Source organism: Perna viridis, chromosome 2 (assembly GCF_037379345.1).
Source record: "Perna viridis isolate PV_CMFRI_1.1 ecotype Kerala chromosome 2, ASM3737934v1, whole genome shotgun sequence".
Lineage (NCBI taxonomy): Eukaryota > Metazoa > Mollusca > Bivalvia > Mytilida > Mytilidae > Perna > Perna viridis.
The window spans coordinates 67,244,204-67,270,526 of NC_142446.1; the positions used below are offsets into that span (position 1 = coordinate 67,244,204).

Sequence of the window (26,323 nt, forward strand, 5' to 3'; positions counted from 1 at the left end):
ATTAAATCTTACCCTCGGGTGTCGGAGATTTCCCTATCGTAGCCTCATTAGAGAACAATTAAATCTTACCCTCGGGTTTTTGAGAATTCCCTATTGGAGCCTCATTAGAGAATGATTAAATCTTACCCTCGGGTGTCTGAGATTTCCCTATCGGAGCCTCATTAGAGAACGATTAAATCTTACCCTCGGATTACTGAGATTTCCTTATCTGAGCCTCATTAGAGAACGATTAAATCTTACCCTCGGGTTTCTGAGATTTCCCTATTGGAGCCTCATTAGAGAATGATTAAATCTTACCCTCGGGTGTCGGAGATTTCCCTATCGGAGCCTCATTACAGAACGATTAAATCTTACCCTCGGGTGTCGGAGATTTTCCTATCTTACACTCATACAGGTGTCTCACATGGCTAATATGGGTATCCTTGATTTAAAAGTGAGAAATTATAGACTCAACTCAGGAGTTACAAGTACTTAGTCGTGAACTTTCATGTGGTGTGTGATCATTTATGTTCCAAAGTAACAAATTTCTAATTGCTTCCTTTTCTTTTTTTTTTGAGATATTTCATCAAATTGAACGCACAGGATGTTGAGAAGTTAAATGAAATACTCCATGACATTAAAACGTTACTGGAATTTCTGGATTTTACCATAATAAAAATCGCAGATGTGGGAGGGTTTTTAGGGATGCGGCAGTGCCCGAGAACCTAGCATATTTTTTTTTAACCTCAACAAATAGATTTATAAACAAAGCAGTTATTCTCACAAAAAATGCTACTTAAGGTTAGGCTGCAGTGATGCATCAACATATTTATGGTTTATGGACAAATTATTTATCATTGACCCATTGTCTTTAACCTATTAATTAATCATGATTATAAATTTATATGAATGACTGAAAACTGGAAGTACTTTAAAATCCAGATGAAAATTACATTCTAATATGACGTCCTTAAAAGCTTTGAGACCACAACTGTGGTTGATTTTCGATTGTTATATGAGGAACTTATTGGACGTGGCTTGCGTGTGTGTAAATTACTGTCCACCTTATATCATGTAAACAAACACGTAACGTTCTGATGTGTATCACCTGTTTTCATTGTTTTCATTTATTTCAGTATCTTGAATGAACATATTTAATAAAAGTATTGAACGTAATATTTTAGAAAAGTTTTATTTTATTCAGTAAAAATCACTGACACATGTAAACTGTAGCATTCGCCATGTGACATGTGCACCATCATGTATGAATACAAACGATAACAATCGTCAATGAATGAAACTTTGTACTTGTCCATGTGTGAACACTCTGACCATATAATGAAAACAACTATTGCCATATCTAACATCGTTCTATTTTATTTGCCTTTTCCTTCATTATAAAAAATACAAAGTTTCACTAGTGACTATTTCAACTGACATAGCATAAAGTTTACAGCCAAATATGGACAAATACCGGAGGGGGTGGGTGGTCTAAGGTTACCATAGTAGGTCACGAAAAGGTATAAAATTACAGTAATTGTCCTATTAAAATGGAAACAAATCACAGAACTCCAGTTTGTCAGTGTTTCACCACAGGCTGACCATTTATGCTGATATTTTACCCCTCGCTGTTGCTTAGGGTAAAATTATGGGGCATGAATGGATAGGTGATTCAAAGGATTGTACATGAATATTTGGACTGAGGAAACAAAAATCTGTGTTCACATGATTACAATTTGTTGGTAGTCTTGTTGCATCCACTACCATTTATTTGTAGGCTGTATGTACAACTATGTACACGCATCAGAAACAAGCATTGCATTGGATGATACAGAGAGAAAAGGGCATACATTTACCACCATTCTGGGAAGAAAGAAATGGGAAATTCTTCAACTCTGTCACTGTTTTTACATCAAACTATAGACCAAAAAGTGTAAAAGGAGGTAAATCATTGAATTTCTTTATAGGTCCTTAGAGTTTCAATTTTATAAGAGAGTAATTTTTTGTCATTTGTCAGGCTGTAGTATACTGCTGTCCACTTGTCATACAAAAACTTAGAAATGCTTTAAGGAATTTTAATTGCTGTTTTGTACAAGATTACAGAAATTATTGTACACCCCAATCCCACTTAGAGTGAGGGTTATTGAGATAGGGGAGTCCCTCCTTCCGTCCGTTACATAAAGGGATACCCATCTCTTACGTGTTATAGCTACTCCACTGAATGGAATTTAATGAAACTTTCTCAAAGTACAGAGAAACTTTATTACATATTCCTGTTGTGCATCTCCTGTTTTAGATTTTGATCCAAAAGGTCACAGGTGCATGCTATCAAATGGCATAAAGTTAATGAGTGTTGCTCATATTTTTCTGTTTTTTTCTGCCTTTATGTAGAATTATGCTTTTTCAAATCTAGTTTTTGACATAATAGTTCTTGTTTTATTGGTAGATATTTTAATGCGAAATTAGATGCCTGTCACAATGTACTGTGAAAGTACTTTCATTCATGGATACCAATTTTTGTGGATTAGGGAAGAAACACAAGTTCATGGATTCTTGAATTCGTGGTTTTGAGGTTTTCAGTATACACTTCAATGGAAATCTCCTTTTCGTTGGGAACCAAATTTTGTGGTTTGGCCTTCCCATGAAAACCACGAAAGTTGGTACCCCACGAACAATAGTACTTTCACAGTAAATGTAAAGTAAGAGAAAATAGTGTTGTAAATACAAACATGGTTTTCCATTTACAATGTATAGTTGTTTTACCCGTGTGGGTTTTATTTTGATCAATACTTTTTCTTGTAGGAATATTAGCAGATGACATGGGTCTTGGAAAAACACTTGAGATGATAGCCTTGATTATAACAAACTTCAAAGATGATAAGCCCTTAGCCTTACCTGTTCAAGGTACTGTTAGAAGGTCTAAAAAATTGAGAGCTTTGAAGAAAGAACAGGTAGGTACAGAACTTTTCTTTTTCTACTATATATTTACTTCTTACTTCATCAATTTTTTTTGTTGGCTTAATGGAGACATATCTGCATTTGAATTTACCTTTACAGTTTTCAGGAGATGTTTATGGAAGATCTCTATAAACGTTTCTGATTTAAATTGAAGTACTGTAGCATTATTGAGTTTGAAGAACTATTGGTCTTTTGTCTTTTCTATGAATCATTTTTCCTAGTGTCAGAATAATGTGTATTGAAATGGAATGTGGTAATCATATTTATTTTGCAGCTTTTCTTGTATCAGGTTTTTTTTGTTTGGAGGTGGTTGGGGGGCATAGTTTACAAACAGATTAGAAAGTGGTGGTTATATTGTGTCATTACCACTACAAGTTATTGGATAGCATTTTGGAAATTACTTGCAAGAATCTCAAGTAATAAGATAAATAGTATCATTTTGAGTAATGAAATTATCAAGTACTTATTTTATTAGATGATTGAAGAAGGTATGAAGGAGGTAAAACCATCCTACAAAAAACTGAAGCTGAGGTTTAGTGAAGGGGAACCAGGATGTTCCCAGGTGTCACGTAGCCCTGTACCAAAGACATTGTCAAAGAAGAAAATTTTGGGTTTGTGTCATGATACGAACCTCCCTGAGAGCACCGATGCTGACGAGGAGGAATCAGATAGTGGTCTAGGTAGTGGCATAACTCTCATGATAAGTATAACCATGTTTTTAAAATAAAGTACATGTTAATATTAAGGGTTGTTCCAGTAAAAGATACAAGTAATAGGGGGGAAGGTACTTTTATTCTTTGTATATTATGGGTGTGTGTTCAGGTCTCCTGACAAAATATAAAGTTAAACACAAAACATCAGTAGAACTTTTATAAGTGGCACCCTGGTGAAAAAGTGCCTTCCCCAGTTACCTCATATATTTTAATGGAACAGCCCTAATACAAATGTTCATAACAATGTAATTACTTGAAGTAATGTACAAATTGCCATCCCTAGTGTCCGTTGCCAACAATTGTACAAAGCTCTTCTCCTCTGAAACTTGTTATAAATGTTCCTTGGGGTCTCCTGCATAGAACTGATATGGGGATTTTTGATTCGTCAAAAAAAAATAGCCGCCATTACTAAAAATAGAACATAGGGGTCAGACAGTAGTTTTTGTCCCCTTTCGGCAAATGCCGGAGGGGACTTAGGTTTGCGCTCAATCCGTCTGTCAGTCCGTCAGTCACACTTGGTTTTCCGGACTTTTTTTTGTAATGCCTCATCCAATTGATTTCATATTTAGTATATAGTCTTATCATGACAAATTACAAGTTAAGTTTGAATGATTTTACGGTTGAATGATTTTTACAGAAGTTGTGTCCCTTGGACATAGAAAATTTCAAAAAATTTTATGTTTTCCAGACTTTTCTTTGTAATGCCTCATCCAATTGATTTCATATTTGTTAGCTAGTCTAATCATGACAAGTTACAAATTAAATTTAAATATTATTGCGGCAAAATGGTTTATATGGAACTTATGGCCCTTTGACATAGAAAATAACATAAAATTTTATGTTTCATCATTTTGATGCAAATTGCTGCTGTCATTCTAGAGTTATTTGCCCTTTAATTCATAATATCGAAGTTTTTTTTCAACTTTCCAGGTGATAGAAGGAGAATGTCTTTATGCAGCTTTCTGTAATGCAAAAATGTTATTATCTACTGTAAAATGAAGCTCAGGTTTGATTTTGATGGAATTTGCTTTTGCTGTTCATGAGTTATTTTCTCTTGATTGTTAAAAAATAACACTGTCCATTGTTAGTTCACATATATGAAAAAAAATCTCATAAAGACAATGAGTTGAAAGGCCGAAAGGGGACACTGTATTGCATCAGTAATACTGTCAGAATGCTTGTTCACATATATCTACAAAACCGTTGGGTTTGGTTAAATTTTGACATAGGGTAAAAGTGTTCAGCATGTTTTGCTTTTAATCTGTTCAGCCATGTTGAGTTATTGCCCTTTTTAACGATTTTTGCTATTTTTAATGTTATTTCTTTCAAAAATCTCCTCTGATACTACTTGACCAATTGAAACCAAATTTGGTATGAATGTTTCTTGGGATATCCTGCATAGAACTGATGTGGGGATTCATCGAAAAACATGGCCACCATTACTAAAAATAGAACATAGGGGTCAGGCAGTAGATTTTTGAATATATCTCCAAAACCGTTAGGTTTAGTTAAATTCTGACATCAGGTTAAAGTGTTCAGCATGATGAGATATATCTCTGGTCAAATTTTTGTTTTAATCCATTAAGCCATGTTGGAGTTTTTGCCCCTTTTCAACGATTTTTGCTATTTTTAATTTTATATCTTCCAAAAATCTTTTCCTCTGACACTACTTGACCAATTGAAACTAAACTTGGTATGAATGTTCCTTGTGATATCCTGCATAGAACTGACATGAGGATTTTTGATCTATCAAAAAATATGGCCCCCATAAAGGTCAAACAGTATTTTTTTTTTCGCATATATCTCAAAACCGTTAGGTTTAGCCAAACTCTTTCAATTGCTGAAATGATCCTTATTATAAGGCCTTCAAAGCTCTCCAGGGATCAAAGTTGTCAGGCGACTTCTTGTAAGAGTTATTACCCTTGTAAGATGATTATATTTTTTTACAGTTTTCAGCCAATATCTTGAAACCTATAATAGATAGAAAGAAACTTTCAATCGCTGAAATGATTCTTATGATAGTCCTACCTAAGTCTTCTTGAGTCAGTATTGTTGGATAATTCCTTGTTAAATTTATTGCCCTTGAAAGACAAACTTTAACCAAGTGAGCAATTCAGGCTCCTGGGAGCTTCTTGTTCTTCAAATATATACATTACAATAGAAATAAAGGAGATTTTAACTGCCTATAACAAGTCCAAGAACCCTTAAAAACTAATAGTGAATATAAACAGTTGTATAGTTTTTTTAACATACATGTCAGCATGGACAAAAAATCCTAAAATTGTATGGTGTCAAAATCAATTCTTATTCTTTGTTGTAATTAACTGAAGCCAATGTCCTTTTCTCCAATGAAACCATTCTTCTACCTGACTAAAGCTGAAATATTGCTGCTTGAGCGTTAAACCCCAACAATCACCAAAACCCCATTTGGACCAAAGGTTGAGGCAGCTATTTGATTTGGTAGACAGATTTAAAATGAAAGAAAAATTGATTCAAATACTTAAGAATTCATCTAATATAGGAAAGTTCCCAGTTATTTTAAGGAATCTATTTAGACAGATTGATTTCACTGTATATTGCAGTTACAGAGGCAAGAGATGCTGGCTCTTGTATGGTGAAAAAAGAAGACCCAGAATATGTTCCACCAGAACTCAAAGAAAAGAAAGAAAATATGTCCCCAATGAAATCTGGAAGGAGACCAAGAAGGTCTGTTGTTCAAACGGAAATAGTAGTGTGTGTTGATTAAAATACAGAATTAACCTTTATAGATGTAGAAATTATTTTATGAGATTTTGGGAAGATGCCTATAAAACAATGACCAAAACACACACTAAAATTAATAGCAGCACTAATACTGCAGTAAATTATATGGAAAGGCATATAGAAAAAAACTTTTTCTGCACCTTCTACTTTCAATTTTGTCTGCTAAAGCCTGAAGTCAGTAAACAGTTAATGGGAATTTCAGCTTGATGAGTTATATAATATTTTAAACTTGTATCATTATTGAAAATCAATTTCCTGTTGACCAATAGTTTTTAGGTATCATATAGTTAGTAACAAAGAATGTTAGAAATATTGAAATGTTTTATTCTATCTAAAATTCCTTCATGCTTACTTGAAGAGATAGACCTAGGGTAAGGGACGTAACTCTTGAAATCAGTGATATGCTTGTATCATATTCAATTTCACCGAAGCCTATCAAACTTTCCTTTGAAACAGAATGAAATCTGTCCAAGTTATTTTGATGCTTACATGAGATTGATGTAAAATGCTGAATAAAAACATTGCAGTGATTTGTAAGAGTTGTGTCCCTTACCCTAGGTCTACCTCCTTAATGTTTTGTTTTTGTCTTTACTCTAGGGATGTTAAAAGACCTGCAAGATATGTTGAAAGTGATGTCTCTGAAGATGATTTGGAAGATATGGAAACTCCTAACAAGAAATGTATGTTTAAGTCTTTACAAAAGTTTTGATCAATGGAATTGTTTGTACTATTTAGCCTGCATAGATATCTTCAGACATATGGTTAAAATTGTCTGTTACTATTTGTCCATGGTTATTACATTTTGCTGTACTGTAAATAGTGAAATTTCCATGGCAGTTTTATTTCGTTATTTTTGTGGCAAGATCCACAATACGACAATACAAAATTAGACTGTCGTGAATATATCCTTTATAGAACATTACAGTACCATTTGATGAACAATCAGAAATCTAAAAAGCGCAAAAACAAAGGAGTTTTTTCTCAAGTTTAGGTTTTAAAGTCATTTTCTGCCTCAAATCTCTTTGCAAGATTGCAATTTGTAGATTTATTAGTCATTTTGTATGCTGTTTTTTAACTGCTGGTGAGCTTAACAAATTTGTTTGCATAATGTTTCAGAGTGCAATTATATGAAATTGAAGTTTTTAGTCCCAATTCTTGGTAGTTAGGACTTAACTTTGTAATAATATCCTTTGTAATGGTATAATGTTACTGCCGAAATTTCACTTTTTACAGTATATTTATCAGTGTAGGGAATTGTTGATAGGATCCTTAGTTTCATGGTTCTAGACTACCATAGAAAGCTGTAGCTTTCCTGTTGTTCTAGGGAAGGTGCCTGGGACCAATGCAATTGTGAAAATTGTGACATAGGGAAATGAGGGAAGGATTTTTATGCAGTATTTTTGAACTCTTTTCCTATAAACATTTTTTGTTAAGACCATTGCAGTTTCCATTGTATTGTAATCCATAAGGTGACTTCTGGATGACAAATTTGATACAGTTGAGTGGAGAGAGTATTTTGTACATCTCATATCCATTTCAATTGTGTACAAATCTTGAGATGCTTTTTTGAGTCACAATTTTGAATTTCATTGATGAAATTTGGAGCATATTTCTGCTGGAAAGGGGCCTAAATTTGGATCCAAAGTGGTTGAAAAATTACTGGAAAGACACAAGTGGATAGCTCACAAATGATAGTGAAACCACTGTATATTATAAAACTGTAAAAAAAAAAAAATGCAAACAAAGTTAAAGGTTTTATTATGTGCATCCATTTAGCTTGTTAATGCAACTTTTTTAACTGTTCGGGATTTTGAACAAAAAAAAAACATTAAATGAAGGTTTGGTATCATACATGTATGAAAACGTGTAATAAGAAAATTGAAAATTGTCAGATGCTTGATAGGGGAAATAATTCTACTGAAGAAGAGGTCATCCTTTCATGAATCTCCTCGCAGTTCTATTTATGATTTCTGTTCCAGCCAAAAAGAAGAAGATGTCAGATGACAGAGCTTACCATCTACCAACTGGTAAAGGCAAAGGCAATGGCAAGAAATCTGCCTGTAAAGTTAAACTTGAAGGCACAAATCATCATGGTGATGAGACAGTCGGTGTGGAAGAAGTGAAACCTATCATTAAAACAGAAGGTCCAGTATCAGTTAAAATTGAAAAAAATGCCTTGTTTATTGAGCTGAGGGGCATTATGAAAGGTTTTTGCCTGCCTGTTTGTTAGTCTATTGTTCCCTAAATGTCAGGTTTGCACTGTCAGATTTTTTCATAAAACTCTTGAAGACATGAAGTCTGGTACACCATGATATTTTTTAGGAAGATATTTTATTGTTCTTACGAGAAATAACTGGCACGATGGACTTGGGGTAGTGTCCTTGCCTTGAGTGGGTTTCTTCACCAAGCTTGTATTATTTAAGGGATAGGTGCCAACTGGTTGGCTTTGGAGTAAGAAAAAATGTGTCCACGTGGGTGTGGGGGCTGTTGTTTCTGTAATACATTTGAAAAATCTACTATAGTACATAAAAACCTCAACTAATCGAATAGGCCTAATCCATCAATTTTACCAAAAATTGCTTTGCAAAGTGCATGTACATGTATGAATATTTATATGGTATGTATTTTGCAGACAAAAATGTTGCTGTCAAAGTGGGGACCTTAGTTCTTCCACCTAATCCTATACAAGTACTTGAGGCTAAAGTGAACCCCATAGAGTCATTGTTGGCTAGTGTTGAGCTTTCATATCTGAAGGGAATATTTGATAAGGAGCAGATAACTCTAGATATCCTTGCTGAAATGGGTCATGATGATCTAAAAAGTATTGGTATATCGGCATTTGGTTACAGACATAAAATCATGAAAGCTGCTGCTAAGTTTGTTGCTGATGCTTTAGGTAAGATATTTTTGCCACCTGTCTCAATACAATGACTGGACCTAGTAATGATCTACATCTGTATGTCAATCCATCTGCCCGTCACAAGTTTTTGGCTCTTACAACAATAGAATGACTGGACCTAGTAATAGTCTACATCTGTGTGTCAATCTATCTGCCTGTTGCAAGTTTTTGGCTCTAACTACAATACAATGACAGGACCTAGTAATAGTCTACATCTGTGTGTCAATCTCAGAGTCTGCTAAAACTTGTTTTGCCCTGTCAGTCTTGGGACTGGCTGGTTAGATGGTCCAGTCAGTCCCACAGATATTTAGCCAGTCCCACTCATTTTCGTCAATTTACTGTTAGCAAATTAAAATTCTTTAATGACTTTATTGGTTCCTTTTCCTTGTGTTGTTTTGACTTGGTTTTGGATTTTTTTTTTCTCGGTCTGTTTTCAGAAATGGCTTTTAATAAAGATTTATTTATTTCCCATTTTGCATGTGATTAGTTTAGGGCTGTTCCAGTAAAACATACATGGGACCTGGGGACGGCATATAAAAAAAAATATATATACTTGGTTGTGGGTTGGTGGAAAATGCATCTATGGCATGGTACTGGGCTTGGAAATTTGCATCTGTTAGTGGTTGTTGGGAAAATGAAGGAACATTCTGTTGAAAGTTGTTTACTTTCTGGAAATGGTCCAAAATGAATCCCTGTCACTGTTTAAACCTTTAGTATAGTTGAGTTGTGCGCTTTTGTTGCCGGAAATTTGCGCCATTTTTACAGGTGTTCCGCCCAGAAATTGCCCAATTTTTGTTTTGACACTATTCTTCAGGTAATCTCAGGGTTTTGCTGTGGAGCAATGGTGCGACCCTAGACGCCCGAACATCAGAAAAGGTGTCAACTTCCGTCGTTTGTTGATGGCACGAGACCACAATTAATTTTCAAGTACATTTCAATATACATATTTGAGCAGATTAAAAAAATTCCACCGGCACAAACTGAATAAAACTTTTATTTTACCATTATTTTCTGAAATTAATACATATAACTCGGAGATGGGGTAAACATGACAAATGAACTGAGTTAAAAGTCCTAAATTTTAACCTTCTTCCACTGAACCAAATCAGAACTTTTAGTCAGAATTGATTAATGAAAAAAAATCCCATGTAATTTTAACCTATTTTCTACCAATTAGAGGCAAAACTTCAGCAAATAAGTTTCCATTAAAAATATGAAAAAATGGGGATGGTACCTACTACCAAAGTTGGAACTATATTCAAATGCAATGAAAACCAAGGGGAATTAATTGTGTTCTTGTACCTGATGCGGTTCATAAGTGTTCCTTGTCTCTCGAATTTTATGTAGATTAGACTGTTGGTTTTCCTGTTTGGATAGTTTTACACTAGTAATTTTTGTGGCCCTTTATAGCTTACTTTTCGGTGGGAACCAAGGCTCCGTGTTGAAGATCGTACTTAGACTTATTATTATGGTTTATACTTTAAATAAATTGTGACTTGGATGGAGAGTTGTCTCATTGGCAGTCATACCACATCTTCTTATCTCTATTCAGTGTGTTTGAATTATCAAAGCAACTCTTCCACAATTAAACTTCTTTTCAAACTGAATTTGAAAAGTTGTTAAATCACTATGTGTAGTCATTGCATATTGATATCAAGAATAACCCATTCCAAAACTTCAAAATGAAAGGGTATGGACTATGGAGTGAATGTGTAGGTGACAAAAACACCAAATTATCAAAGAACAGGGCTTTTACTTCTGTTCTTCATCTTAGAAATTGTCAGTCAGTCTACAACAATGGACAAGATTTCCATACCCTTGAACAAGATAACCCCCAGTGTGCAAATGAGCAGAATTTTCCATATTGATAAACATCAATATTACTTTATACTCTCTTTTTCCTCACCTGCACAGAGTGCATGCAAACTTGAGTGATGCTTAAATACAGCAGATTTCTAGCTGAAAGGTATACAAGAAGAGAAGCTTTCTTGAAATCATTGATCCCCGATAAAACAAAATGGATTTTAGGAAACTTCACACAACTATCAAGGCAATCATATGGATACACACAGAAATTTCAACTGGTTAGATGAGATACAAAATAGTTCATGGTAATACACCAGCTTCATATACAGTCACTGTTGTACAGTGTGGATCAATAAAACTTCTGCATTATCTTCTATTTCTCTTCACATACCAAATATCATCGACCTGTGATATAAAGTGGTTGTTGAAAATTTGCTATGGACGAATACTCTTACAATTGTGAATACCAGAAAGGCTATCCCTATATTCTGACCTTCTTCGAATTTGCTCTTAGGCAAGACAAAAATCAAGATTTAGCTATGCATTGAAAAGAGGATATGTGTGCATAAAAATGAATGTTAATATATGAAATGATTTTAATGTACAGATATATGAATGCACAAAAGGGAAAAGCATTAGTCTATACATGAATATATGCAGCATGCAAGAAATAGGCAAAACAGCGAATATATATGTTTTTTAATCAGTGCAATAGCTAGGCAAAATGGAGGGGCGCAGCGACCCACCCCTCTGCTATATTACCCCCTTATTGCCCATTTATAATTATCTGAAGATTACACTTTTGTTAATAAATTACACCAAGCCAATTAAGAAGTGTCACCTTCATTTATCACATCCTGTCGTAATTAACCCCCAGGTATACCTCAGATAGTTATTGGTTATCATTCAGCTGATCAGGGTTGTCAGATGATGATCATTTACAAGTAGAAATTGGATCCCGATTGGATATATCACCATCTGAAGGACAGCCAATCATTGGTTAATAATTATTTCCTCTTGTATCATTAATTTTAGAAATATTATCAAGTTGACAGGTCTATGTTATATAGAACCATGGGTGTAAACAATTGCATGTTACAAATGTTTGTTTATTCAATATGTCAGTTATCTCTGTTAGTTCAATTCTTTTTAAATTTTTCTATATCGTCAACAGAATAGGTAGTTTTTCAAAAGTTATAATTACATTAGTTAGATAAAATAATATGGTTTTGAAATTGAATTGGAGCAATATTGAATATTTGTTACATTTCGTGCAACATTTTGCCTCACAGTATGTCATAAATGTTAAGAATCACTTGCCCTTAATCTTCTTTATGGTGTGATAGTGTACTGCTTTAAATTCTACAACAGTAATGTTAATTTTTGTCTACACATCATTCTTGTATTATTTAATAAGAATACATACATACAAGAAAAGCAAAAAAAAAAAAAAATGAATAAAGATATTTCTGACTTAATGGAAACATAAATTTAAAAAAAATAAACTTCAAATACTCCAATGTTCTTTTTTTGGTTGAAAAAATACGCTACGTGTTGAAGTGCCCTCTTCTCTACACACCCTCTATTTTCAAATCCTAGCTAGAACACTGATTATGTGTAAATGGAATCATGCAATGTCTTGCTATTATCTGTATGAAATACATGTATGTCACATGCAGCTGAAATATATAAAAAATTAAAGAATCACCATGGGAATATTGTTGAAGAATATATATGAATTTTAATATACAGATAAATGAACGCAAGCAGTAAAAGTGCTTGTCTATACATTAATATGTGCAACATGCAAGTGATAGGCAAAACTACAAAATATGTATAAATGAAATGCAGCATTCATGAAATCATGCTATGTCTTGTTATTATCTATATGAAATGTCTCACGTTCAGCTGAATTATATAAAAAAGTAATGTATCACCATGGGAATACTGTTAAAGAATATTTACAAATTTTAATTTGCTTCTGTTGGTGCCTATAAAACTTGGGTTTTTGCCTCTATGGGTGGGTAGGAGTGGAAAAATATCACTTCAATGGGAGATTACCCCAATTTTCAAGTGCCTTCCCCCGTCCCATGTATGTTTTACTGGAACAGCCCTTAGTAACTTTAGTTTGTATCAACATAATTACCGGAATATCAATAATTTTATTTTATCGTAATCATTCTTCAACCGCATATTTTATAATCCATGAAAAGTTTTCTGCTTCAGTCTGCTTTAAGTCCAACTCGTTACCACCGTCCATTTCCCCTTTTGCTGCTAAATCGTAGCTTTTGATCTTTTTCTGTTTTCTGTTTTTGTGATTTAACCTTAAAGTTAAAACCACAAAAAAATACTTTCAGCTATGTTTCGCAGCTATTTCCCCATGATCATCATCATCTTTTATTGGCATTGTATTATTAGTCTGAACATATGACAGTTGCTTAGCTGGCCGTATGCCAGAAACGGCACTGGTAAAGTGTTGGAATAGGTCACACTAGCACGATGTCGACAATTTGGTACCCAATGTTAAACCGGAAATGGAATTACGCAAACCAGTCAACATCTAATTACCAAACAAATGATCAAACCAACAAAGCACTGTGACGGCCATTTTTTACCGGCGGTCCTTGGGCCTTTTCACACGATAAAAATATTGGATAAAACCCTTTTTTTTAATGGTCAGGATCGGCAGGACTGACGAATTTCGTGTACTCTGCAATCTATATGCTTGTCACAAGTTTTTGGCTCCTACTACAATACAATGACTGGACCTAGTAATAGTCTACATCTGTTTGTCAATCTGTCTGCCCGTCAGAAGTTTTTGGCTCTTACTACAATACAATGACTGGACTTAGTTATGGTCTGTGTTTGGGGTCAACCATTGGTCACAATTTTTTTGTGAAGACAGCTACTATGAGGCTGCTGATTAAACTTTATTTAAATTTTGCAGGATTGTTTATCACATACACTTGTTCTTAAAATGCCATAATTTTATTGGACAATTATGTGCAAATTGTTAGACTTAAAATATTTCTCTGCTTCTTTTTTTTTTAACAGGTTTTCTGTTTGCTAAAAGGGTGCACAGTATATTTTATGAATAAAATAAAATTTAGTTCATAAAAGTCAAGACATACATTATGGAATGTTTTATTATTTTTTAGGTCCAAAGAACACAGATGAAGTTACAGTGAAAACAGAGATAAGTGAAACAAAACCCAGTGTCGAGGCAGAACCTAAGATGGTGACAAAATCTTCTGTTAAACAAGAAGCCCTTGAAGAGATAAAACCTTTAGTGAGGCCCATTGACTGTGATGATTTACCTGATCCGTCTCTCAACCCTATTGTTGTCTTAGAAACGGGTAACTGACTTATATTGATAGATATACTTGATTTCAGGTAAAAATAAATTTAGAAAGAACACCTGATTATCTTTTTCTTGTGGTTGAAGATCTAAGGACCGAAGGTATTTTTATGGGTGTATTGGTCTGTATCCTCCTAGGATATTTTACTGGAATACTTCAGTGCTACATGTTTATTGGCTTAGTGTATAATACTGGGTCTAGATAGATAGATATTTATAAACCTTTGCTTCAGGAAGCTGGTGGTAATGTATGATCCTCGAGTCTGTGTGTCTGTCACACTTTTTGTCAATGGATGATATTTGAAAACCATAAGGACATTGACCACAGATTAAAATGTATTATGGTATGTTATTCATTTACTATGTAGTAGTTATGAGCCATTACCATGTGGATAATTTGAAATAGGGGTGGGGTATCAAATATCAAGTTCTACTTGTCTACATTTAATCCATAAAGAAGACTATAATCTTTTAAAAAATGTTGATCAAAATAATTCAAAATAAATAAATGTTTTGATAGACCCTCTAGATGACCTTGAAGAGATAGGCAGTCAGCTAGCCCCAGGTGATTTTGGTGAAGGTACTGGTAGAACTGAAACAACAGGGGCTAGAAGTACACTTATCATATGTCCTCTGTCTGTACTCAATAACTGGCTGGTGAGTAACATCTACACTTATCATATGTGCTCTGGATGGTGAGTAACATCTACATTTATATGTCCTCTGTACTCAATAACTGACTGGTTAGTAACATCTACACATATCATATGTCCTCTGTCTGTACTCGACAACTGGCTGGTGAGTAACATCTACACTTATCATATGTCCTCTGTCCATACTCAATAACTGGCTGGTTTATAACATCTGACATTAACAGTACTTTATGCTTATTATATTACCACTTATATATGTTGGTAGTATATAGTGGTCATAAATATATTTCTATCGCCCATCCGTCCACAACATTTTCATTTCTCTGCAACGATTTGTTCAGTCAATTGATATTTTGGTAGAAGCTTTACATAGCTATAGGTATGCCTATATGGAAATTTGATTTTAGACTGAAGTGATATCAACTTCCTGTTTGCAACTTGATACTGGCGTGGGGAGCATGTGAGCTTTTCAGATTTTCTAGTTTTCTTGTAACTTATCATATTTTTTCTGTTGTTCCTCACCTTGTATCTTTCAATTTCAGTCTTTTGTTTTAAAGCTAAATTGCTATTGGTTATAACTATACTAACTTCAACAAAAAAAAAGTTCAACACCAGTCTTGAATGTATTGATAGGAAATATTGCTAGTGTGGCAGGATAGCCTTCCTGTGTTGTAGTAGGTAGTGAGATTTAAATAGCCAGTTAATAGACTTGGCTAAAGGATTAGTTCTTTTGCCCAATCGGTTTGTCGCTGGCTTGTCATCGAGCGGTTTAGTTCGATCATCAGTGGCGGAGTATAATTTTATGAGTCAAATCATGCTTTCCCTTATATTTGGTGCCCCAACCAAAAAAACCCATTGGGTTTGGTTGGCTAATGGGTTAGTGTTAGAGTCGTTCGTGGTATAAAGACTCTTAAGGTGCAAGAAAATGTGACAGGATGGCCTTCCTGCGTTGTAGTAGGTAGTGAGATTTAAATGGCCAGTCAGTTGACTTGGCTAAAGGATTAATTCTTTAGCCCAATCAGTTTGTCGCTGGCTTGTCATCGAGTAGTCTAGGGTTCCATCCTAGGTGGCGGAGTATAACTTTGTGAGTCAAATCATGCTCTCCCGTTACACTAGCATCACTTTCTTGCAATTTTATAATTACGACAATTATGTAATGCTGCAATCCTTGTAATACTGATGCAGTGTCAGCAATCAACAATGTTGTTATTTGAGTACATATAGCTCCTTCCCTCATAAAGCCTAAAAATATATTATTTATATCCCTGCTCTGAATTAGAGGGGTATACTGTTTTACTCTTGTCGGTGAGTCTTTCCGTAACATTTTTTTTTTTCAGTTGCACTTTTCTCAGCAATTATTCATCACAGCCACTTGAAAATTAAATGCAGCCTCTCCTGTCAAACAGTTTAACATGTCTGTACTAAAACAAATCTTTTTTTTTTTCTTCACATAAATAGTCCTATTGTATAAGCCCTTGTCAGCATTCACTAACACCTTCTCTTGTTGATTAAATGCCTCTTTTGCATCAGTAAAATCAAAACACTTATTCAGTAAGATTCATAACAATGATTGAACTTTCTTAGGATCAGTTGGAAGACCATGTCCATGAGCTTGTACACCTGGCAGTATATACTTACTATGGACAGAGTAGGACCAAAGATCCTAAGGTTCTCTCCCAACAAGATATTGTTCTGACAACTTACTCAACTGTCACTGCTGATACTAAGGTATGTATAGACAGAATAATTTCTTTCAATTTTATTTAGGCTGTCTTATCCAGTTGTGAATGCCCTGTAGTGATTAGTCTGTAACTTTTTTGTCTTTCATGATAGGCTTTTGATACTGACAATTTCAGGAACACATGTTGTTTTGCAGTTTTTTCTTTTTTTAATTTGCTCAGTTGTCCTAGTAATTATTTGTCTTGCTTCAGAAATGGATTGCCATTAAACTGCAAACTGTGTCATTCATAGCAAATATTTTTACAGGGAAAAGCTAACCCTTTGCAGAAGGTTGACTGGCTTAGACTTGTCCTAGATGAAGGACATGCTATCAGGAACCCCAATACACAACAGACTAAGGCCATTTGTTCTCTCAAAGCTGAAAGAAAATGGATATTGACTGGTAAGAATACAAAACCTGCTAGTAGGATGTTGTATGTAGAAAAGGATAAGTAATCATTAAGTTTAGTGTTATATTGGTCTTCAGTAGAGCACTTGTGTCAAATTACATTTTATACCTCTGTTGATAGTCCATTGTCATAAAATTTTAGGGTTTTCATGATTATTATACCCCTGCAAACATAGTATAAGGGTATATAGAAATCACCCTGTCTGTCCACATTTCTTAGTGCAGCTCCTAAACCACTTAAAAGATTTTGATGAAACTTTATACATAGGTTAGGCATCATATGTACATGTAGATGTGCATGAAGGAATATAATTGCTGATGGGAGACTCCATAGGGAGGTCATCCAAATCAAGGTTTTACATGTTAAAACCTTGTGAGCCCAACTCCTCTTTAACCATTTGTAAATCAGACATGATTTTTTTTTCGCTTTTTAGCAGAATTCCGCTATTTCAAATCCGGATTTTACTGTTATGATCCTTTTTTTACTCTATATTAACTTCGATTTTGCCAATTTTTGCTTTGTTTGTAGATCTCGTAAATCATGTCAGGTAAATCCATTTTAACTGTGGGAGGGGAGTATTTACTGTGTGAACTTGCTCACAGTATTTCCATTTTGATACTGGAGGTTAGTGAGCTTGGGATGGTTGAGGGATGTTAAGATTGCAAAGTTCAATAGTATTTTTGTTCTTTCTGCCTTTCAGTCCTTGTGCATTTTAAGTGTAACTCCTCCTTTGTATTGATTGTAAGATGTTGATAAAGGGAGAGAAGTATCTGAGGATACTAACAAGGGGAGCAAATCTTATCTGAGGTTTACAAGTTGGGAAATCTTTTTATGTGTTTCTAGTTACTGTTATTTTGACAGATAGTTTGTTTTTACTTTTAAGTTTCAAATTGGTCAACATTTCTTTTTGATAACCGACTTGAAATTCGTGAACTTGAGTTACATTTTCAAGGATTCGGGTTTGTGGCTTAATACAAAAAAAAAACAAAAAACAAAAAAACAGCAAAGAACAATTGAATGTTTCAAGTAAATCATAGCAGAATTTGTTAACATGTCATGGCTTATATGATTTGTGCTTATCTATTTTCAGGTACACCTATCCAGAACTCCATGAAGGATTTATGGTCTTTGGTGAACTTCCTACAGATCAGTCCTTTCACTGATAAGCAGTGGTGGAACAGGACAATAGAGAGACCTCTTAATGATGGCAATGAAAATGCCCTGAGGTATGTCAACCTTTCTTTATTAAACTGATATTGATAAAACTGCTTTTTCACGATATCTGGTATGATGAATAACAGTCTCAGATATCATAGGTTGGTGTGTCACATTTTCATTGAATTTTCCCACCCACATATATAAGAATTTTTACTGAAATATTATTGATATGCATGTTTTTTTTTGCAAGCTAGCCAGGTGCAGATATAAATGTGGTGTTTGCAAGTCTTTCTAATTTAGGTTAAAAACTGTACTCTCTGGTCACGCTGAGGCTTCCCCAATATTGCAATTTGCGATTTTTTATTTGATCTCGCAACAAAAATAACCAGTTGGCGATTTTCTTGGCGCCTAAGTATTGTATATTAAAATTGACAGGAAGTTTATCAGCAAGGGATATTTTCTCTAATTATTAAATTACGTTGACACCTGGTCAGAGTTAATTGACCATGACCAATTTACGACTGAAGGCAATTAAGGGTGATTAGACCAGATGACCGTGACTTCCAATATCCTCATGGGAGGTGTCAATCAAATGTAAATATATTATTGAGCCAATCAAAACTCTCATCATCTGGTCAAAGGTAAACACAATTATGGCCATGTGCACGTGGCTACATACAAGCTTCACAGCCCTGTTTAACCATGTGATACATTCAGAAGCAGACTTACCTAATAACAGAATAAGTTAAATCCAATTAACAATGATCATCCTATCAGGAAGTGTCTAGAATTGATGAAAGAAAATGGATGACATTTGTTTACACTTTTGCCATGTGACTTTTTGGCGGGAAAATCAGTAAACAAATAGAATGGGGATTCCCAAAATCTAATTAAGGAAATATTATTCAGATACCAAGATAATTATACAAGGACACAATTAATGGTCCATGGTACAAAATGTAGTTTGTTAGAAATTTTATCACTTGAGAAAAAAAAAAGAATCAAGTTTGTTCAATTAAAAAACAAATCAAATTATATTGTAAGATAAATTAGACCATAAAGGAGAAAGGTGAAAATGCTTTAAAATCAGGGACTATGTGAGAATAGTAATAAAGTCCTGGGTAGAAATAAAATATCTGTTTCTGGAGTAGTACTTCGTTATTTTATGTATATGAAATAGATAGACTAGAGCTAAAAACCTGCTTCATTCATGTATCAAAAGTGTGCTTCATTCATGCAGCGAGAGTGAATCTTGTGTACATGTATGTCATGATTGGAGAGGTTGTTTTGATGAATTGACAAAGATAATTCATCAGTGGACTTAATACTGTCATATTTTTTTTAATTTGCCCCTCCCTGGCTCTAATTTCTGAAAATTGGCGTCATAAAATGGCAGCTGGCGATTTTTCTTGCGACAGAATTTTGGAAGCCAGAGCAGCCCCTGGTACTTGATTGTTTCCCTCCAGTAAATAGGCTTCTTTAAAACATTATAAACCACTTTTTCAGGAGAGTTCAGCACTTGATGGGTGCTATCTCTATGAGGAGAACTAAAACCATGGAGATCAATAACAAGCCAATAGTAGAACTTCCAGAGAGGAATGTTTTTATAGAACACGTCAAAATGTCAGAGGAAGAGAGATTGGTGTATGAAGCAATGCAGAAAGAAGGCAAACTTATTGTCAGCAGGTAATGAAAACAATGAAGATCAACAAAAATCTAAATTACAGAAAGACATATAAGGTATAAGACAGTACTGTAGTAAAAAAAAAAAGACAAGTGATGCTGCAAGTAATGAGACTTTGTTTAAGAGAAGGTGGGATGTCACAGTTTTCAGATTATAACTCAGGACTGGTTGTACCCATTTTCATGAAACTTTAGAAAAAAAAGTTGCTAAATATTGCTATTGATGTTAGCTCCCTCTTCCATTTTCATGAATTTCCGATTTTCCAAGTTTTTGGAAAAATGGGTTTTCCATTATGGCACAGTAAAATTAAAGCAATTTCATGGAACTTTGCTGAATTGTTTTGTTTGTTGAGTTACTTTTGGTGTATCCTGATTGGAAAAGTGGAGCTGGGTTATTTGTCAACCAAGGGGGCACCACTCTGTAATCCACAACTCCTCTGAATCAGCTGAATGGAATTTAATGGCATTGTTTTTTCAAATAAGTTGATAAATTGAAACATGATGCCATTGTACACCTCCTATTTTGTTCATCCCTCTGAATGACTTTTACGGTTTCCTGATGCAAAACATTGAACTTCATTTGTCAACACTCTTGGCAAATAATTTATTTTTCATCCCAGATATTTCAATCAAGGCACTTTGCTTCACAACTATGGAGATGTGTTGTCCATTTTGATGAGATTAAGACAGATGTGTTGTCATCCATTACTAGTGGCTAAAGCTGCTGCTGCTGTACAGGAAACTGTAGGTATGTTGAATGGTGTCGGTAATGTCATTCAGGTGTTAATATTGTTAATGTCAATGACAGATTAATGTTGATAATGTCATTACAGATTAATGTTGATAATATCATTTCAGATTAATGTTGATTATGTCTATTACAGATTAATAACAGATTAGTATTTACAATGTCAATCACATGTTTACTTTATTGTTTAAAAGGTTTATCATAATGTCAATCTGATGTTAATGTTTAGAATGTCAACTAGAGGTTTATATGTAATGTTAGTCGAAGGTTTATGGAGGATTCATCAGAACCTTTATGTTTGAGTCATTTAAAATATGATTTGATGGGTATATAGGAATCTTATCGTTCATTTGTCTAACTATCAGTCTGTTTGTTTGTCCATGAACCTATGACATCAAGTTCTCCTACACTGATAATGGTTCTGATTTTGATGATCAAGGAAGATTATACTGCATATATAAATACACAGACAATTATTGACAGATGCTTACAAATAAATTTCATCTAGCTGAAGGATGTACATTTTTAGCTTGTTGTGAAGGATGGTAGTTAACTTATTAAAGTGAGTTCTGGGCAGTGGACAGACCTTTTGTGAGCAGTGATAGTAGCAATTTTATGTAATAAATTGAAATTATTAGTGTTTTTTGTGAGCTATTTGTAGGCCATGTGAGCTATTGCCGTTGTCATCCGTCATCATCGTTAACAATTTTTCAAAACTCTTCTTCTCTAAAACTACTTGACCAATTGAAACCAAACTTTGGTATGAATGTTCCTTTGGGTATCCTGCATAGAACTGATTTAGGGATTTTTGATTGGTCGAAATAGAAAAACAGACAGTAGTTTTTCGTATATATCTTCAAAATCGTTAGGTTTTGCCCAATTCTGATGGAGTAGAAGTGTTCAGCATGATGAGATCTATCTGTGGTCAAATTTTCATTTTAATCTGTTCAGCATGAGTTATTGCCCTTTTTCGACGTTTTTTTGCTATTTTTAATGTTATTTCTTTCAAAAATCTTCTCCTCTGACACTATTTTACCAATTGAAACAAAACTTGGTATGAGTGTTCCTTGGGGTATCCTGCATTGAACTCATGTGTTTTTTTTTTATCCATTGAAAAACATGGCCGCTGTTACTAAAAATAGAACATAGGGGGTTAGACAGTAGTTTTTTGCATATATCTCCAAAACCATTAGGTTTAGCCAAATTCTTTCAATGACTGAAACGATCCTTATTTTTAGGACTACATAAGTCTTCAGGCATGAAAGTTGCCAGGTGCCTCTTTATAAGAGTTATTGCCCTTGACAGGGGAAAATGACAGGGTTTTCTGTTGTTTTTTTTTTTTGTTTTGTTTTTTTTTTTACAGTTTTCAGCTAATGTCTTGAAAACTATAATAGATTTAATCTTTCATTCGCTGAAATGATCCTTATGATAAGTCCTATCAAAGTTTTCTTAAGTCAAAATTGTTGAACACTTCTTGTTTAATTTATTGCCCTTGAAAGGCAAAATTCTACAAGGTGAGCGATTCAGGCTCATGGGAGCCTCTTGTTTTTATCAGAGGAATAAGAGCTTGCTATTAATTTTAAGTCTTTATTATAAACTAATTACTTGCTTGAACTTGACTACTTGATTAATTGTGTCATGAAAATTGTCTAAGATTTGTCTATTAATATCATTAAATATCTGCTTCAAAGATCATTTAGAACCAGGACAAGCCATACCAGATCATTTGAGGGAGAAGTTGGTCAGTAAATTGTTGGAAGTACTACGTTCTGGATCTGATGAAGAATGTGCAATTTGTATTGATGGTCTGAAGGAACCAGTCATCACACACTGTGCTCATGTCTTCTGTAAAAGGTGTATAGAGGCTGTCATACAGTCAGAAAAGGTATGAGTTAGATAGTTTCTGAAATGTTCACCTGGATCTTAATTTTTTGTGTTGATTTTCTTTGCAAATAAGTGAATAGAGAGTGCAATTCAGAATTCAAAACTACATTTACAAGGTGTGTTGTGTCACAAAATTCAAGATTAAACCAGTGTAATGTCTGAAGGTCGAAATTAATAAACAAGATTCTCGTAAATATACCTTAAATTTTAAGACGGAAGTTAAAGAAAAATTTGCTGTGAATTGTAGTTCAGAGAAATTTATGCATTTTGATTAGGATTTTTTCAAAAAAATGTACTGCAAATACAGTTTTGAATTCTTGTTTATCGTATTCTATCTTCCCATATTTGCAATATTAAAAATATTGAACAGCTATAAAAGTTTTAAAAAGTTAATAAGAAACCATAATTTTGCAGTCTAGAACTGTGATTTAAGTCGCAAAATAGAAAACATCCATATTGATAACAAATTTGTTGTGATATGACATTTTAAAATTTTGAGATAAGTATGACTTCAAGTTTTTAGATTGAATCTTAAAAATAATGATTATTCTGAAGCCTTTTCCCCGCTGCCCATTGTGTAGAGGGAATGTTGATACTACCAGGCTGCTCCAACCTTCCCCAGAGGAGCTAAATAGACAAAAGGATGAAGACCAGACAGATATCTCCTCTGACACATGGAAATCTAGTGCTAAGGTTTGTTAAGTATTCTTTAGACATTTAAGTAGCACTCTTTATAAAAAAAAATGGCAGGAGTTGATCCAGCGAGTTCACTTTTAGTTTTGATTCAGAAACCATTACAGACCACATAGCAATAAAAATTACATAAATTGTTTATGAAATTGACACTTACATGCAGCAAGAGTTATTGTTCTTTATTTGGTTGATTTATATGAGGGATGCATACATGTGATAAAGTCATTCCTTCAAAACTAGAGATTTGGTTTGAAAACTGGAGGTTTTTTATTGGCGGTTTTTTTTTGTTTTTTTTTTTTTTCACGGTGTAACTAGTCAAATATGTGTGAAACCTAAGGAAAACCTTGCATTAAGTCTGTTCCCATGAGAAAAAAATGCTGAATACTCAATTTGAATAGTTGGAATGACCCTTTTGATGGATTAACACTTGAACATTTTAATAATTTTATTTATTAATGACAATATTTACATGACAAGAACAGCATAAACATAAATAACTTTCAATTTAAAGTGTCATCATTACTTTATAGCTTCTATTAATTAAATCATTTTCAATTAAAATTGTCACTACAGTTGCTACTATTGCATAAATATGTGTCAAAATGATTACATTTCAAATAGTCATTACTGGCTCGGCACCACTTTAACTCTGACTTCTATGCAGCATTGAATTTGGAATAATACTTCACTTTCTTGGCAGGAGGTGCTGAAATTGAAATGTTACGTTTCGGCATTTTGACTTGGATTAAAAAAAAACGAGCCATACTTTGAGTCAATTTAAGTTCAGTGGATGCATGGTCAATGTTTCCGTAACTGTCAAAAGATCAAATGACCCGCATCAATATTTATAAAATGAGTCCCAATCATCGGTAATAAATTGTTTAATCATTTAAGTGTGTGCCACTTAAACTTGGGATAATTGTCAATCATCTCCAGTTGTTTTATAATCATCACATCTTTTAAATTACATCTCGTCAATAACCACTAAAGCTCTATATTACTGTTTATGACCCTAATTAACATGTTCATCTGTCTACCTGAGATAACCAGAAATGTCGTTATTCGATCCCCTAGGGTTTTTCGTTCAGTAAATAAAAAATGGCTTCCAAAATTTGTTGACCATATAAAGTTTGGAAAGTAGTAGATTTTCTGTTTCAATGATAGAACGGTAGGAAGGTTCTAAGTCTGGTAGAATTGAACTACCGCCGGTAGGTTCACATGTATGGGGATGAATGTATGGTTTTTTTCAAAAGTACAGGTCTGAATACAGACAGGACTATTGTTAGGTAAAATTACGGCATTTATAGAGTGAAAAAAAACTGGTTGGTTAGCTGTACCTTATGTCACCTCTACGATAGGGAGTCTAATTTTATATAGATTAGCACTGATAAGTGATTTGTAGGGTACTTGTAAATTTTTTTTCAATGGATGCATAACTTCCCTGATTCAGTAATGTCCAATTATTCAAATAACAAATCTTTAAAGAATTACCCTCACTATATCAAGCTTAACTATTTTGTCAGCTTGGGTAATCAAAGATGTGAAAAACAAAAGATCTATCATTAAACAAAGTGTCATTTTAGGGTAATTATGGGGGAGATTTATGTCATCACTTATTATAGGTTATTTTAATTTAATATAATGCAGACCAGTACTGATTGGATTTCAAGAATGTTTTGAAGTCAACGTGATGGAAGCATCAAAGAAAATGTTAAGAAACAAATTATTGACTAACAAACTTGAACTTCAAATTTTTTTAAAGCAAAAACAGTGTTTTTACTATCTACAAATAGACAAAACCTTCTGAGAGGGAATAAAAAATTTCTAAGAAATTATAAAACTTCTTACGAAGTAAGTATATTATAACAATAAAGTTGGACTCGGACCGACAATGAAAAAAATCTGAAAATATTCCAACTTCAATTTATTGTACTCCTGTTAACTCTAACATATTTGAAGGATCACTTGTAGTTCATGCTACTGAGGTTTGACTGTACTTTAGATTTCACTGCGTCAATACTTTTTATACCCCACCACATGAAGGGAAAGAGATATTGTGTGATAACCTCCGAAAAGTTGTGTGCCTGTCCCCCAAACGTTTAAATATGATAACTGGGGAAGCGATAAATGAATTTTTTTTAAACTTTGCACAATTGTTAAGTATCATAAAATAGTTTTAAGTAAAACTTATAGCTAACAAGAGGCTCCCAGGAGCCTGAATTGCTCACCTGGTTAAATTTTTGCCTTTTAAGGGCAATAACTCTAACAAGGAGTTGTCAGACAATTTTGACTCTGTTTGATTCATTGGACATATGTGTAAGCCTTATAATAAGGATTTTTTCAGCAACTGAAAGCTATTGGCTAAACCTAACAGATTAGGAGATGTATGCAAAAATCTGCTGACCCCATTGTTCTATTTTTAGAAATGGCAGCCTCGTTTTTTCAACGATAAAAAATCTGTCATTTCGTTAAGGATACCCTATAAAACGAAAATGTCAACTTTCATTGATGTCTGTAGAGCAGTTTCTGAGGAGAAGATTTTTTAAAGTAATAACATCATAAACAAAAAAAACGTCCAAGAAGGGCAACAACTCCAACATGGGTCAACAAATTTTCACCAAAATTTGACCACAGATAGATCTCTTCCTGCTGAATAATTTTACCTCAGTCAGATTTTGGTAAAAACCTAACTGTTATGGAAATATATACAAAATACTGCTGTCTGACCCCAATGTTCAATTTTTAGTAACAGCGGCCATGCTTTATAACGGATCAAAAATCCCAACGGTCATTTTGTTAAGGATGTCCTTTAAAACAAAAATACCAACTTTCATTGAATTCTTTAAAGCAGTTTCTGAGGAGAAGATTTTTTAAAATAATAACATTAAAAACAGCAAAA

General features: G+C 33.9%; 1 protein-coding gene across 5 annotated transcripts in view; it reads left to right on the forward strand.

The window, feature by feature from the left end:
* LOC148626600 (DNA-dependent ATPase/E3 ubiquitin-protein ligase HLTF-like) overlaps positions 1 to 26,323 on the forward strand; it is a 46,204-nt gene that overhangs the window by 14,163 nt on the left and 5,718 nt on the right. For all 5 annotated transcript variants that reach the window (XM_088570724.1, XM_088570728.1, XM_088570725.1 and 2 more), the window contains 16 exons: positions 1,757 to 1,922; positions 2,782 to 2,930; positions 3,413 to 3,617; positions 6,233 to 6,356; positions 7,011 to 7,093; positions 8,393 to 8,557; positions 9,046 to 9,309; positions 14,277 to 14,474; positions 14,997 to 15,133; positions 16,714 to 16,857; positions 17,116 to 17,251; positions 18,349 to 18,484; positions 19,923 to 20,102; positions 20,720 to 20,847; positions 22,539 to 22,732; positions 23,287 to 23,424. In XM_088570724.1, coding sequence (XP_088426850.1) covers positions 1,757 to 1,922; positions 2,782 to 2,930; positions 3,413 to 3,617; positions 6,233 to 6,356; positions 7,011 to 7,093; positions 8,393 to 8,557; positions 9,046 to 9,309; positions 14,277 to 14,474; positions 14,997 to 15,133; positions 16,714 to 16,857; positions 17,116 to 17,251; positions 18,349 to 18,484; positions 19,923 to 20,102; positions 20,720 to 20,847; positions 22,539 to 22,732; positions 23,287 to 23,424 — 2,547 coding nt within the window. The remainder of the gene's footprint in view (positions 1 to 1,756; positions 1,923 to 2,781; positions 2,931 to 3,412; positions 3,618 to 6,232; positions 6,357 to 7,010; positions 7,094 to 8,392; positions 8,558 to 9,045; positions 9,310 to 14,276; positions 14,475 to 14,996; positions 15,134 to 16,713; positions 16,858 to 17,115; positions 17,252 to 18,348; positions 18,485 to 19,922; positions 20,103 to 20,719; positions 20,848 to 22,538; positions 22,733 to 23,286; positions 23,425 to 26,323) is intronic.